The sequence below is a fragment of the Peromyscus californicus genome, unplaced genomic scaffold (genome assembly GCF_007827085.1).
Source record: "Peromyscus californicus insignis strain IS unplaced genomic scaffold, ASM782708v3 Scaffold_5__1_contigs__length_169319896, whole genome shotgun sequence".
Taxonomy (NCBI): Eukaryota; Metazoa; Chordata; class Mammalia; order Rodentia; family Cricetidae; genus Peromyscus; species Peromyscus californicus.
Genome location: NW_026294573.1, coordinates 19,106,070 through 19,122,331, shown reverse-complemented (window position 1 = coordinate 19,122,331; position 16,262 = coordinate 19,106,070). Strand labels below are relative to the sequence as shown.

Sequence of the window (16,262 nt, the reverse complement as noted above, 5' to 3'; positions counted from 1 at the left end):
TGGGTCTTTCAACCTAAATTCCTGCTCAGATTTACAATAAGCCAATCTTCAGGCAAGGTGGTAGAGTGGAACTGGGCAATTATTTAGTAACTCTAGCTAGGCACAATGGCTCCAATTTGTAACTCCAGTATTTGGGAGGTTTGAGGGCTGAGACAGCCCCAAATCCAAGACACAGTACCTTCGTCGTGGTGGTGGGGTGGGAGATCTGCGCCGCCGAGGAGGAGGGGGAGGAGGAGGGGGAGGAGCTGGAGAAGGAGATCGTCGCCTTCTGGCTGGTGGTGGAGAGGGACTTCTCCTCCTTCTACCACTAAAGCAAGAGTTGATTCTCAGTCAGTGACATTTCTAATCAAAGGCCCAGGAAGCACAATTCCAGCAAATAACCCAGGGAAGAGATGTTACTACTTTATGTTCCAGGGTACTTTCTCAGCCCAGACCCTGGGTAGTAGCCAACATTAGAAACAACAATTAAAAATCAACGTTTCACTTTTGGTCTGGGTAAAACAACACAGCTTTGTGATATTAGCTTCCAAAAGAAGTATTTGGTTATAACATAAATCACCCAACAGAGAAAGTGAAAAATTTCAAAAGACTGACTAGAATACTTTTTTTTTTTTTTTTCTCGTTTTTCGAGACAGGGTTTCTCTGTGTAGCTTTGCGTCTTTCCTGGGACTCACTTGGTAGCCCAGGCTGGCCTCGAACTCACAGAGATCCACCTGGCTCTGCCTCCCGAGTGCTGGGATTAAAGGCGTGCGCCACCACCGCCCAGCCCTAGAATACTTTTTTTTAGTTGGGATACACATATCTGAGACTTATGTGGACCACGTCAGGGTTAAGTTAAGCCAAGTTGTGCTTTGAAAAGGCTTTTCAGGTATTCTGATTCTCTATGAGAAACATTCAGGATGTTAACAGACACCAATGGCTTAAGGCCCACACCTGGAGGCCACTGCTCCACACTGCCCCTCCTCTCCAACACAGCAGAGCACAGGGTCTGCACACACTAGGCGAGCACTCTACCTTTGAGGGGTCTCTCCAACCTTTACCATCTAACTAAAAATACATGTCCAGCACTGACAAGGAACTGGGTATCACACCTAATACCCTAAAGACAAACGACAAAGCTGAGGATGAGGCTGCCCTTGGGGGTAATGTGTTAAAAATACACTCATGAACCAAGTCCACCCCGATTCTGAGTTCTGTAACAGACTTAACTAGAAGCAGCCTCAAAAAGACTCATTTAACTGTGGGCTAAGCCAGCTTGTCACTTTGAGGCAAACTGACATACAATGAGAAAGAAGACAACGCAAACAGTTCCTGGCTCTTTGCCCAGTCAGGACTGATGCTGTGAACCTAGAACTCAGCTTCTAAAGTTTACCAGGCCCCGGCTCCTATTTGAGACTAAATAGAGAAAAGCCAGAAATTCACTACCAGATTTTACTTCCAACCAGATCTGATTTAGATTTGCAGATGATCTGTGATTAGTACTTCATCTTAATATTTTACATAAACACTCAAAATCATGTTTAATTTTACCCTCCCTAAAGTATGATACTGAACTGGGCAGTGGTGGCGGTGGCACATACCTTTAACCCCTAAACTAGGGAGGCAGAGGCAGGCGATTTCTGAGTTCAAGACCAGCCTGGTCTACAGAGGGAGTTTCTGGACAGCCAGGTTTACACAGAGAAACCCTGTCTCAAAACAAGCAAACAAACAACAACAAAAATATGACACTGAGTCATAACTCAAAATAATTTTCTGCCAGATGTGGTGGGGTACCCCCTTTAATCCCAGCTCTCAGGAGACAGAGGCAGGTGCACCTCTATGAGTCCTAGGCCAGCCTGGTCTATATAGTGTTCCAGGACAGTTAGGGGTACATACAAAGATCCTGTCTGAAACAAACCAGCAGAGAATATTCATTTTGTCTTTTGTTGGTTTTCTTTTCTTTTCTTTTTTTTAAGACAGTGTCTCTCTCTCTCTCCACATAGCCTTGGCTGTCCTGGAACTCACTATGTAGACCAGTGCTGGGTTTAAAGGCATGTGCCACCACGCCCAGTTAGGAACATTAATTCTAATTTTACTGTTTTCACAGAAGCCAGAAGTCAATGCAGCTGGGAGAAAAATAATTTTGTATCCAATTTATTTCTTTCATATTTCTGTTTTTTTTTCATTATCATGAAACAGTTCCCTCCACAGCATAAATATCCCACTCTGTTCCATTACTGCTTCCCAATGTCTTCCCAAAAAGACTTTAAAAAAACAGGAAGCATTTCTGCTCCCAAGCAGTTTAGACAGGGGATGGTCAACCTGTACTCAGAAAAGGGAACTGATGACAGACAGCATGTCAGTGGCACAGGTCAAGACCAGGCGTGGGACACTTCTCCTCCCTGTGTTTTCTCACTTGTGAGACAGGCCTGAACTAAAAGGATTTTTTTGTTTGTTTTTTGAGACAGGGTTTCTCTGTGGAGCCCTGGCTGTCGTAGAACTCACTCTGTAGACCAGGCTGGATTCTAACTCAGAGATCCTCTGGTCTCTGCCTCCTGAGTGCTGGGATTAAAGGTGTGTGCCACCACTGCCCAGCCCACTATAAGATTTTTTATATAGGATTTGGATCTAAAATTTTATGGCTTCATGGTCACATAAGCACATGATCAAAAAAGTTCAGTCAGTGGAAGGTGGGGGAGAAAGCCAGGACTGCTGAGATGAGCTCAGCAGATAAAGGCACTTGCCACCAAACCTGAAGAATTAAGTGAGTTCGAGTCCCAGGACCCACACAGTGAACAAAGAGAACCAATCCCTACAAGTGTCCTCTGACCTTCAACAGGTATACTGTGGCACGTGTGCCCACACACATACACGACAAATAGAAACACAGTGAAGACTTTCACCTCACAGGTATGTTCCCCATACTTCTGCACAGACTACAGACCAACCCTGACATTCACTTCTGGCATTCTGAAGTTTCCCCTTAAGGTTTTCTCACTTTCTTTAAGTCACCCTAATTCCAAGTCGCAGAATCCCCAGCTTAGAAGGAGTTCTAAAACCAACACCTCACACACTGCTCTCCATATCACTCATCTCACACGACTGAAGAAAAACTAAAAACCAAAACAACTTAACTTTTGCCACTGACACATTCATCTGTAAAATGGGGAGTAAACTTGGTAGGGAACCCTAATTTAAATAATAGTGTCTAACCAACCTTTTTGTCACTGGCGATTGCCATCGCTTCCCCATCTGCATCCTGAGAGCAGCGGAGAGAAACAAGTGTCAAGAACTCCATTCACAAGTTAAACTCTTCTTGTGGAGGTAGCTTTTTTTTTTTAAAGCTTCAAAGTGTCTGGAATTAATGCTATGATTTAACTGCTCTTTATATTCATGCATAAATAAGGCAATAACTCAAAACTTGTCTAGTTTTAATGTTGAGAACTACCAAAAGCAAGAAAAAAACAAGCTAACCAAAACCCCAGACCCAACCACTCTTAAGTTTTCAAAAGGAAGAATTAGCCAATTCTAAAATAATTTTGCAGCCCACTCTGTAAGTTACAGTTTCAACCCAACCACAGATCAGTCAAAACCATTAACGAAGGTTGTTACCGAGGAGAAGTCTCTTTTTGGCGCTTTCGAGGTGATGGAGAGGCACTCCGAGAAGGGGAATGTCTCCGGCGCCTGCCTACCTCACCATTCTTCACATGGGATCTCTTGGGCCGCTCATCTTCTGAGGTGGAAGAGGAGCCAGAGTCTGTAATCACAGAGCAAAGAACAACAACAAAATATCACACACACACACACACACACACATACACACAAACACACAAAATCACTCACACTCACCCTTGCTTTTACACTGCATGCTCAGTCCTAGGTTCTACCCCCAGCACTGCAAAAAAACGTTACTTAGAGGCTAGTAAAACTCAGTGATACAGCATTTACCTAATATGGCATAAGGCCATGGCGTTCAGTTCTCAGTACCGTCAGTACAATTTAATCAGGACAATTCTAGTGGCAGTCAATATTCCCATACCCAGCAGAAAACTAGCAAACACAAGGCTAGTTTACTATCAAGAGAACTGAGGCCTGTATGCACCTCTAAGAAATCTAGGGATTTTAAACCAGGCTTGCTGGTGCATGTCCGTATCTGCTGACAGGGAAGTAGAGGCAAGGTCTAAAGCTCAACACCAGCCTCAGCAACACAGCAAATGAAAGGGCAGCCTGTGTGAATGAGACTATCTCAGAAACAGGACAGAACAAAAAGTCAGTCATTATTTCCAATTAACAAAATAAAGCTTCAAAAGAATCTTAAGGCTGGTGGTACAACTCAGTAACTCAGTGGAAGAGCACATGCCTAGTATGAGCAGGCCCTGGGTTCCGTGCCAGCAGCAAAAGAAAAGCAAAGCATCAATAAATTACTTGGAATAGAAAATAAAGATGACTGCTATAATAATTACAATAACCACTTGAGGAAGTGGAGTATGGCAGAAGCTTACGGTCTTTTCTGGCTGCACAGCAAGTTCAAGGCAAGCCTGTCTCAAACGAAATCAAACCTACCAAAACCCAAGTGCAGCATTTGGAGTAAACATCAAGCTTCTGCACACTTTCTCTTTAATCCAACAACTAAAACTATCTGAAAACTTCATCTGCCTACTATTAAACAAACAAAATACCTAAAAGCAGCCTTAATGACCAACAAAAGGCAACTAATCAAAAGAGAAAACAAAAAGCTACTAGCAAAAAATAAGATTCACAAAAACCCAGTTAAGATGTTCTAAACCACAGACTCCTGCATATTAAGGAATAAATTAGTTATCCAATTTAATTCTCTTTTTTAACTATTATAGTAAAAATGTGTAGAGTATTCTACTCTAGGTCAATTACCTTATTTTTACTAATGCTGGGAATAAAGCCCAGGCCTTTGCACACAGTAAGCTATACTAGACCAACAGAACCACACTCCTGACCAGATTTATCACTTTCATAACAATGTAACAATTTAAAAGAAAAATTTAAGGGCTTAAAATAAGAAATATACACAGTGGCCAACTTAGACACAGAAATTCCCATGAAGGCAAACTCTTTGTCCCTCACCCCCTCGCATTCAGAAGTAGGGTCTCAGGACTGGAGATGCTGGGCAAACAATAGTCTTGGTTCAATTCCCAGGACCCACATGGTGGCTCATAATGTCTACAGCTCCAGATCCCAGGGGATCTGATGCCTTCTTCTGGCCTCCTGAGACCAGATACACACATGGTACACAGATATACATGCAGGTAAAACACACATGCATTATACACACACACACACACACACATATATACACACACACATATATTTATGTATGTATATGTAAAAGGGAGGTATCCTCATGTAGTCCAGGCTATCTCCAGTTCACTATGTAGCCAAGAATAACTGATTATCTGACCCTCCACCTCCTGAATACTGACTGATACTACAGTCTTCTCTGTGTTTGCTGTTTTGGGGACTCTCACTATGTAGCCCTTAATGGCCTCATACTCTACAGGAACTCTCCTGCCTCCACCTCCCAAGTGTTGGGGTTCCAACAGGTGTGGAGGTAGAAAGCACTTTCTTGGTGTCCATACCAGAGGAAGACTGCTGGTTCTGTCGTCTATACTGGCGCCTCTGCTGCACAGAATCGGCTACAGCCATCTTGCTGCCTTTGTCTTCTTCTGAAAGATGGATGCATTGAGAAAGCTTTTCTTTAGTTATGCACAGGTAATGTGATGTAACTGAACACGCAAACAAGCATTCGAACCTTTATCAACTACTAAACTTATTGACTACAGGTCAGGCGGGGAGACAGGAATTCTACAAACATTTCAGCTAGCTATCAAACCCCAATTATGTCCAAACCCAGAAGGAAGAGAATGAGGTTAAGATGAATGACATAAGGAAACAGAACACTTAAAATGCTGGAGCCGGGAATCTCCAACTGTCTGTGATGTCAGTTTCAGTTTCAGCTTTCTCTACTGTGGTGCCCTGTACAACCAATCTCCAACCCAAAGGGAACCATCAACTACGGAAGGAGAAAAGAAAAAAACAACCTCTAGAAAATCATTACAACTTACCAGACTCAGACAACTCCACTTTTCTCGGCTTGGGTGCTGGTGAAGGTGACTCTCTTTTCTCAGTACCTTTATGTTTTGTCACTAAAAAACAAGTGAAGGAAAAAAATCTCTCACACAATAAAAAAAGAATAGTATTTTAATAGTACAAAAATGGGGTGTGACTGTTCACATAAAAAAAACCTAAAATTTAAATATGGAAAGCTTCAAAAACTTCTACAGGGCTAGCAAGAACCCTGCACTGATTACTCAAAGCCCACGCACTAAAACCAGTTGGATGTAGTGTGTGGTATGCACGCGTAACCCCACAACTCCTACAGCAAAATGGAAGGTGAAGATGAGGGAATGGTCTGGAAGTTTGGACCAGCTAACCTGGAGCACACACCAAGCAGGAGAAAGCAGGGGGGCCTGCCAGAGACCATGTCTCAACAAGGAAGAAGAGGAGAATCAACTCCCAGAAAAAAAATTTTTTTTTTTAAAGAAAATAACCAAAACAGATGGGTGGTGGTGGCGGCGGCGGCGGCGGCGGCGGCGGCGGCGGCGGCGGCGGCGGCACACGCCTTTAATCCCAGCACTTTGGGAGGCAGAGGCAGGCAGATCTCCAGGTTCAAGACCAGCACGGTCTACAGAGTGAGTTCCAAGATAAGTGAGGGCTACACAGAGAAACGCTGTTCAAAAAAACAAAGAAACCAACCAACCCCAGGTCATCCCTTAGTTCTTTTACCTGTGAATGACTAATGAATTTCGATAGAATATAGTTATACCTTATTTAACACCCTAGGGATTGTCATAGACTATACAAGGTAGTATATACCACAAGAACCGGCGCTCTAACACTTCAACCTCATCTTTGCTAAAGTAATCAAAGAGAAAATTACTACTGAAATGGTGCACACAGTAGACAAGCCCTGTATCCCTGAGCTACACTCCTTTAGTTAATGATTCTACCTACTAACGGTATTTGGACAAACCACTGAATTTGGTTGAGAATGGTTAACATCTAAAATTCTAAAATTCATAAAAGTAACAGGGGCTGGAGAGGAGACCAGTGGTCAAGAGCACTTGCTGCTCTTACAGAGGACCCATATGAGTAGCTCACAGCTACGTGTTAGCTCCAGCTCCAGATATGAAACCTCATCTGGCTTGTGGGTACCTGCATTGTGCGTATATACCCTAGCACAGAACATACCTTTAAAAAAAAAAAAATCCCAACAAGGAGGAGGCTTGAGACAGGACTGCCAGCCTAGATGACATAACAAGATACTATTCCCAAGATTTTAAAAGACAAATCAAATCAAAACAAACAAACAGGAAATTGACTACATGTCAAATTTACCATCTCAGAGGATCAAAATTTAAAACTATCTAGAAGGTGGTTTGTTTGGCTGTGAGAAGGCATTTTCTTAAGAAACATAATTAAAATTAACATTGCTTTTATATTTCTTGAGACAAGATCTCACTACTGTCTGGCTTCAGAATGGCAATGTAATACCAGAATTAAAGAAGTGCACTATTACCAGGTGGTGGTGACACACATCTTTGATCCCAGCACTCTAGAGGCAGAGGTAGGTGAATCAAAGCTCAGTTCAAGGCCAGCCTGGTCTACAGATCAAGTTCTAGGCCAGTCAGGGATACACAGAGAAACCCTGTCTAGGGGGTGAGGGGGAACATACCATCACATCTAGCCAACATTACCTATTTTGTTAAACAGAAGTAATAAACACATGGGTAGGTTCACCCTGACTTAACGTCTCATTAATGGCTTAACTAAAATAGCCTTTAGTAGTATTTATAGCATACACTTTATCCTACTCCTGAGTTAAAGCATTCTGCCAAACGGTGGTGATATACGCCTTTAATCTCAGCACTCAGTAGGCAGAGGCAGGCAGATAGATCTCTGTGAGTTTGAAGCCAGTTTGGTCTACAGAGCTAGTTCTAGGGCAGCTAAGGCCACACCAAGAAACTGTCTTGGGGGGGGGGGGGGGACACAAAAACCAAATACCAAAACCAACCAAACAAAAAAACATTATTACAGGTAACAAGTGTTTCTGTTTTATTTTTCTAAATGAGATTTTTTTTTACTGTGTTATGTTAATAGTGTTTTAAGAATTCAAGGAGCAAATCATTCTAGCATGAAGTCAGAAATCTAAAAGAACTCTAAAACCAGAATTTTAAAGCATTTCAACAGTCCTATTAATTATTAATCTTAGATTGCCCAAAAGATAATTTGTAAAGTTAAGTTACTGTAACCAGAACAAGTAAAATACATTAAGCATCCACAAAGCACAATTTATATAGTTTAGCCGATTCAAAAGATACAGGCCATGCATGCCAGGACACCTGATTAAGGTACAAGTTTATGCAGCACCTGGATTACAACTGATTCCAAGTTTCTCAAACACTTAATGAGACTGTAAAGTACACTCAGAATGATTTAGTCCCAAATCCCCCACTTTTCTCTCCTTACTCTCCCCTCATCTGCCTGTCATCAACAGCAGATCATAAGACCCCAATTAACATCTGCTACATGAACTACAAACAAGAACCCCACATCACAGCATCCGCCAGTTCTAAGTATCCAGAGACCCAAAAGAGGGCAGTTCTGAAATCACGGTACTCAGTAGAGAAGCCAAGACCTTCATTGCGCCCTTCCTCTTCCTCCCTCGTCATCACAAAGCATCTGGACTCTGACAGTTCTCATGCCTAACTGGGAATGAGCTCTTCAATTCTTTGACTAACTAGCTGACCTTGGCTAAGTCACCTAACAATTGCCAAGGTCTTTTCTAGCTCTCAAATTTCAACCCAAGGGTCATTTCCACACAGTTCAAACCAATTCTGAGCTTCAGTGGACATAAAGCAGACGAAGCTGTCCGCAGCACAACTGTCTGGCTAAAGAGCTTGTCCCAGAGCAGAGAACGCGGCAGGTTTCTGCTCCCTACAATGACCTTCTCTCAACTGCAAATGCCCATCACATGTGTACAAGGCTTATGTCAAAACAGGAGAGACTGGCACCGGTGCAGACTCATGAAAAGGGGAACGAATAAATCCCAATAACTGCCCTATTTTAACAGAAGAACTCCTTCTGTTCATGTATTTTCAAGTAATTCTTCTATATGATCTAAATGGAAAAAACATGTATTTTTCTAAAATAATAGGGGAACACTTAAGAGTGTCTTGCCCCGAGGGAGCTTTCTAGCTCTAAACAAAAGAAGTATTTACAAGTGTAGAGTTCCCAAGAAAAGACAGTTGGCTAGAGAAGTAAGTATCAGATTAGGACATGGCAATGGGAACTTCAGAAAATAACACAGTGCGTGTGTAATAGCTGTCTTAAACATCTTATCTGTCACTACATGAACTGGACATTAAAGTCACATTACTCTACGGCTTGCCACCACCAGCAGGTCCTCTTTGCACTCATCCCTCTCAGTCTAAGTGGTTTAAAAGGGCAGCAGTGTGGTGCGCCCTTGTAATCCCAGCACTTGGGCAGTCACCGGCTCAGAACACCCTCTCTAAAATCCAACTGCTACAGCAGCTTTCCCAAGCCTCCCACCCACTCCACTCACCTTTCAGGCTGCCTCTCTTACTCCAGTCCTAGCACCTAATGCACCATTCGAATGGATCCTATTCTCCTCTTTCTCCACGCATATTTGTGGAGAAAAAAGTCGTGGCTTGCTGGGGTTTCAGCACTATCAGACTAACATTCTACTTGGCTGGCACAATCACAGATCATCAATTTCTTAGAAACCAATCTACTGAACAGAACGAGAACAGCACCCGAGATCCCTGCCTAGACCCTAAACCAATCAATCTTTCCTTGGGGCACAAATGTGACCAAAAAAAAAAAAAAAACCAGAACACAAAGTTCTCAACTAAGATATCAAACAAACAAAAAGCCTTAAGAAGGGGTGTGGGGAGGGTGGAATAGTTAACTGGTCTCAGAGTAATAAAACAAATCTTTACAGTAAGAACACAAGTTCCAATTGTTACCCCAATTCAAATAGCCCCAAGCTACTGATCTGCTTGGCCACCTGCCCACACAAAGGGCACTGGAAAAACAAACTACCTTTACATATCACCCCCTTTCAGCAAAGCCCTGAAAACAGAAAGGCAAGGCAAGTCATTTACAATGTCACATATAAAGTACCTCCTAGCTGCTTCTGAAGGTGGGTACAACTGGGTTCATCCTGATGCCAAAGATAACATAATGCTTTGTGTTTTTACCTTTACCGGAAGTTCTTCCTGGAGACACAGAAACACGACTTTTTCTTGTACGGTTCGACTGCTGGGGGGTTGGAGAATGGCGAGTTTTAGGTGGTGGAGTTGCTGGAGATGATGGCCTGTGCCTTCGCCTAGGAGGACTTGCTGAAGGAGATAACCTTCTAGTTTTTCGAGGGGGGCTGGATGTCCTCTTGGGAGGCTTCTTTGGTGGTGACCGGGAACGAGATGAAGAGGATGAAGAGCTACTTCCAGACAACGATGCGGAAGAGCGCCTCCTTCTGCGGAATAAAGCATTCACTTTATTACCTGCATCCCACTGAAGATGACTTCACAGTATGTATAATGTATGCAAAAATACAGCTATTTTTATCCAACTTTTGAGTTTATGTAGCTAAGTGCACAAATTACTTCAAAAAGATTGGAAACAAAACCATAACCTAGGACAGGAAACAATCTATTTCTGAGTACACACACATAACTCATTCTGATTGTGTTTGAGCTGTGAATGCTGTAATCCAGTAACAAAGTTGCCCCTTCCTGAAGAGTGATAATGGGGTTATGGAGTCTGTATAACTTTGGGGGTGACAGAGTATTGCTCATTCAGAGTGATGTCAAGTAACTTTTAAGTTGCACTAAAAACATGTGCAACGTTTGAAATTCATTTAGCTACATAAACTTAGAAGTAGGGGCCTCTCGAATTCTGCAGTAAAATCTGTGGTTAAGTTCTGTTGCAATTACGTGTACCTGCAGAATTCACCTTTGGCAGAAGAATTCCTGAGAACCTGAAAAAAAGAAACCCTCCCTTGAGTGTGAGATTAGAAACTGGCTGAAAGGGAATCCTACAGAATCTGCAAAACACTGACTGCTCAACTGTTCAGTGCACACTACTGAGACAGGCCGCTTGCAAAACTCCAATGTGAGAGATGCTGTTTCCTCACGGTGGACTAAGGAGCACTGGCATTACTTCTCTAATGATCAGCGTGAAAAGTGTGACGCTTGGAATTCCACCACAGGCACACCTGTCCCGTCCACCAGCTGCAGCAACAATGCTATATGTTTAAGTCTCGGTACCTCACACCACTCCCCAAGGAAGATGGTATCTGTTGTTGCTGTTGAAGTGTGGGTCTGAAAGTCCTACCTGCACACAGATAGAACTTGGAGATTATTTGATGTTTTCCTCTTTTGTAGTTGCCGTGGTTCTTGGTAAAGAACATTAACTCAACAGCTTTTCCAGGGCTAGGGTATACTTCAGAGACGGAGTACACGCTCAGCCTGAGTGAGGCCCTGGTTCAACCAGCAGCAACAAGGAAGAATAGACAACTAAGTTCTGTCCAAAGCACACTCGGAAAGCAGGCCCAGGCAACATATCAATAAGGCAGAAAATTCTGTTCCTGTGTAGCAGGCTTCATTTTGTATAAAGTTAAGACACAATCTCATTGCTATAAAATAATATCTAAGATAAAAACATTTTATCTTATGCCCATTTTAGAATGGTTAAGCAAATTACACATTTCAGCAATGTTTAAAACAAATTAGTACTATTGGCTGAATTAGATGAATGCCTAATTGTCACATGTAGCCATTGTAAACTACTAGTAATGGCTTTATGTATCAAGCTTTCTTGTTGGACTATCTTTGGACCGTCAGCCTGCAAATAATGACTTGAGACTTATTATTAATTATGAAAGCTTGGCCTTAGCTTAGGCTTTTTCCCAGCTAACTTTTTTGTTTTGTTTTTTCAAGACAGGGTTTCTCTGTGTAGCTTTGGAGCCTATCTTGGAACTTGCTCTGTAGACCAGGCTGGCCTTGAACTTACAGAGATCCACCTGCCTCTGCCTCCCGAGTGCTGGGATTGAAGACGTGCGCCACCACCGCCCGGCCCCAATTAACTCTTATAACTTAATTAATCCATATTTTTTACATCTATGTTCTGCCACGTGGCTCTTCTTGGTATGGCACATCCAACACATCTGACAAAATCTGCACACCTACACTCTTCCTCCATCAGTCCCCTCTCTCCCTAGAAGTCCCAACCATCTCTCCTGCCTAGCTATTGGCCACTTAGCTCTTTATTAAACCAATCAGAAGGTGCTTAGGCAGAGACACATCTTTAGTAGTGGAAACAAATACTCTGCAACACCTCTATCTAGGAATGGAATTATGGGGAACTTTCCTTTTATGTTACCTTTCTCTGAGTTGTTACAAAAGGCTTCACTACAAAGGGTGGGAGAGATGGCTTAGCAGTGAAAGCGTTAGCTGCCCTCCAAAGAACACAAGTTTGGTTCCTAGCACCACCAGTTACAACTGCCTGTAACTCCAGCTCCAAGATATTTGGAGGCCTCTGCAGGCAGCTGCATTCACGTACATATCCACATTGGCGCACTTGAACACACACCTCTACACATACTCAAGATAAATATTTTTATAAAAAAGAGAAACACTGTAAAGGTACTTGCTGTGCAAGCCAGGAGCCCAAGCTCAATCCCCTAGAACCACCCAAAGGCAGAAGAACTCCAAAGTTGTCCACTGACCTCCAGGCACAAGTTACTGCATTTGTATACACATACAATATAAGTACGTTCTTAAAACTTAAGGTAAAATAGCAAATGGGTTTAAAAAAAAAACAAAAACGGTTAAGTAACCTGATTAATTCTGTAGCCAGCTGCCTTTCAGAAGCCGTAGTAAGCTAAAAGTCAGGATGGGAGGGAGGCAGCTCAGGGGTTAAGAGCACCTGTTCCTCTTGCAGAGCAGATGGTTTCAGTTCCCAGCACCCATATGGCAGCTCACAACCATCTCTAACTCCAGTTCCAAGGGGTCTGATGCCCTCTTTTGTCCTCTGGGGGTACCGCACACACATGGTACACAAAATGCAGACAAAACACTTGTACACACAATAAACACACACTTATACATTTCAAAAAGTCAAACAAAAAAGCAGCCAGTTCTTTTTTTTTGCTGTGTGTGTGTGTCTCACAGTCTTACGTAGAAGATGACTGCATTTCTGATCCTTTTCCCTCTACCTCCAGGGTGCTAGAATGACAGATATGAACGAAACTCCACCTGAGTCTGTACAGTACTGAGGAATAGACCCCAGGGTTTCATGCTTACATGGCAAACATCTAAAGCACACTGCTAGCCCTTGGTTCTGTCCTTTATAAGAACTTTAGTTAGCTGGGCGGTGGTGGCGCACGCCTTTAATCCCAGCACTCGGGAGGCAGAGCCAGGTGGATCTCTGTGAGTTCAAGGCTAGCCTGGGCTACAGAGTGAGTTCCACAAAAGGCTCAAGTCAACACAGAGAAACCCTGTCTCGAAAAATTTAAAAAAACAAAACAAAACAAAAAAAAAACAAAAAACAAACAACAACCTTTAGTCAAGTCTTAGAAGGTAAAACACACAGGGCCTACAAGACCAGTGACTTGACTCTTTCCTGACAGTGTGTTTCTCACAGCTCAAGTAGTGCCGCATTTGAAGTGCATCAGGCTGTCTAGAAGACATTCCCTAGTATAATGTATGACATGTCTTCCAGCAAACAAACAAATAAAAACAAAAAGATCCTGAAATTAGACCAAAGATCACCCTGAAGTGCCAGGCACCTGCCACTAACAGAGTCTCACCGTCTGCCTGGAGACCTACTCCTCCTGTGTCTTGGTGGAGGGGGCATCCGTCTCGGTGGAGTTCTTCTTCGAGGAGATGGTCGCCTTCTTGGGCTTGGCCGCCTTCTAGGAGAGTAAGACCTGCCATAACAAACAGAATTAGGCCCCAAATAAACTAAAAACAAGGAACTTATTGGCGCTAATTTCCAATGCCACAATTTGTTTATGTAGATTTTTACAGTGCACAGAAAAGTAGACTTCACATAAATGCAGAGTAACCTTCATTCTGAACATTCTCTGCAACTTTGACACTGTTTACGATGTTACCTTGAAAATCACCACTTACAACCTAAATTGCATACTCATCCCAAGGTCATAACACACCTTGATCGGGATCTATGTCGCCGTCTTGGTCTAGTATGAGAAGGTGATCGAGAACGGGTCCGAGATCGTGATTTGGAACGTGATCGCGATCTTGGTCTAGTCTTTTCCTTTTCCTTTTTGGAATTTTTTTCTGGAGAAGGTTCTTTGGGCTCTGGTACAGGCTCAGGCTTGGGAGCTTTCAGGATGTCACTGTGAAAATGACAGTGTTTTGTTTTTTTTCTCCACTCTTCTGAGAATCCTAAGCCAATACAACAATATACTGACCTGGCTCTCTTTTTAAAGGGTTTTCTAGGGCTGGCAAAATGGCTGTCTTTGGTGAGTACTTATGGTGCAAGCTTGAGCTCAGTTAAATTCCCTGGAACCCCACATTAAAGTTAAGGAGAGAGCCAACTCTACAAAGTTGTACTCTAAACAGCGTGACCTGTCCCCTACTAATAATAAATTAACAGATATAGATCACCTTATTCTAAAAAGTTTTCAATATCTGCAAAGACTTCTGACTTTAAAAGATAGGTACATATCAGAATTCATTGAGCAACTAAGAATTCATATCCCTGTTTCACATGTGGGCAAGGACTGTGCCACTGTCCAACTGCTGGAGTCCACAAAGGCTGACTCCTGGGAGCCTCTGGAACCATGAGGGGACAGAAGCTAACGGACACCAAGTCCAGGCAGGACAGCATCCCCTCACTTGTTCAACCATCATTTGCGCAGGCCCACAACTGCAGGGGCTGCAGTCTCATGGACGGCATGCCAGGCGGCCTCGTGGACTATGGGAGCTGTTGCGCAGTAGCTATATTATGCTCAAGCCTAAGGCAGCCAGAGGGCACAAGATGTTCCCATTGAAGAGGGAGGGAGTGGCTTTTATTTGGCATATTTTGTACTCCAGTTAACAGAAATGAATAAACCTCTTTAGATTTAGGGGGTAAAAGTTGTTTGAGAATGTAGGTCAGTGACAAAGCATGTGCAAAGCTCTAAGTTACATCCCCCTACTTCAAAAAGAAAACAAAAACAAAACAGGAACTTGTCCACAGTTTATTGTGGCAAGGAGGTAGGAACATCACATTACAATATATAAAATGTTTAAAGGAATACAACAGACAAGGCTGGAGAGATGGCTCAGCAGTTAGGAACACTAGCTACTCTTCCAGAGAACGCAGGTTCAGTTCCCAGCACCCACATGGCAGCTCACAACTGTCTGTGACTCCAGTTCCAGGGGATCTGAGACCCGTGGCAAACCACCAATGCACATTGAAAAAAAGAAAAAAATACAAAAGACAAGTGGCTACCGCTAGGACATTTTCCTTATAAAGAATAGAATTTCAGCTTCATTTTCCCATACTAACTTTGTAATTAAAAAAAAAAAGAAAAAAAGAAAAAAGAAAAGAGAAAGTATCTAAAAGGAAAACAAGCATTTAATTTAGCAATATACATTTGCAGGTGGTAGAACACGATGTTAGGAACATGCCTTGTAGACGTAGCCTCCTGTACTGAAGAGTCTTTTGTTCTCACTGATGGTTCTGGGAGCTCTGGAGATTTCTCCTTCTTTTCTGGGGCAGGGGAAGGGCTCCGGCTCTTGGTTCTGTGACGGGGAGATCGAGAGTGACTGCGCTTTCTCTCTCTCCTGACAGGGGAAGATCGTCTTCTAGGGGAAGGAGATCTGGATTTGCGTCTAGGATGAAAGCAATTTTTTCAGATTTTTGAATAATGTGGTATGGCGCAGACAAAGGGAAAATCAAGGATTAATCTTTTAAGTTACCCACTGTTGTCTGTATCTGAGAAGTTTCACATGAAACAAGATATCCATTTCATCTACTTGAGAGGGAAAAGGCCAGACAGAACTAGAAGGACAAGCAAACAGAGGTAACAGCCTCGCGGAGCAGTTAGAAGAGGCGGCACTGACTTGAGGAGAAGGCGTGGGCTCTCAACTATTCCCAGTGATCATTCAAAGACCAACACCTCAGATGAAGGTGCTTAAAACCATAGTTCCTCA

General features: G+C 42.9%; 1 protein-coding gene across 7 annotated transcripts in view; it reads right to left on the bottom strand.

The window, feature by feature from the left end:
- The window catches only part of Srrm1 (serine and arginine repetitive matrix 1), a 32,240-nt gene that overhangs the window by 5,718 nt on the left and 10,260 nt on the right, over positions 1–16,262 (bottom strand). For 3 of the 7 annotated variants that reach the window (XM_052715578.1, XM_052715583.1, XM_052715584.1), the window contains 9 exons: positions 15,738–15,941; positions 14,270–14,458; positions 13,907–14,026; positions 10,296–10,570; positions 6,078–6,158; positions 5,592–5,678; positions 3,592–3,736; positions 3,197–3,238; positions 179–307 (listed from right to left, as the gene is read on the bottom strand). In XM_052715578.1, the coding sequence (XP_052571538.1) occupies positions 179–307; positions 3,197–3,238; positions 3,592–3,736; positions 5,592–5,678; positions 6,078–6,158; positions 10,296–10,570; positions 13,907–14,026; positions 14,270–14,458; positions 15,738–15,941 (1,272 nt within the window). The remainder of the gene's footprint in view (positions 1–178; positions 308–3,196; positions 3,239–3,591; positions 3,737–5,591; positions 5,679–6,077; positions 6,159–10,295; positions 10,571–13,906; positions 14,027–14,269; positions 14,459–15,737; positions 15,942–16,262) is intronic. The other 4 variants (XM_052715579.1, XM_052715581.1, XM_052715580.1 and 1 more) reach the window with 4 other exon arrangements.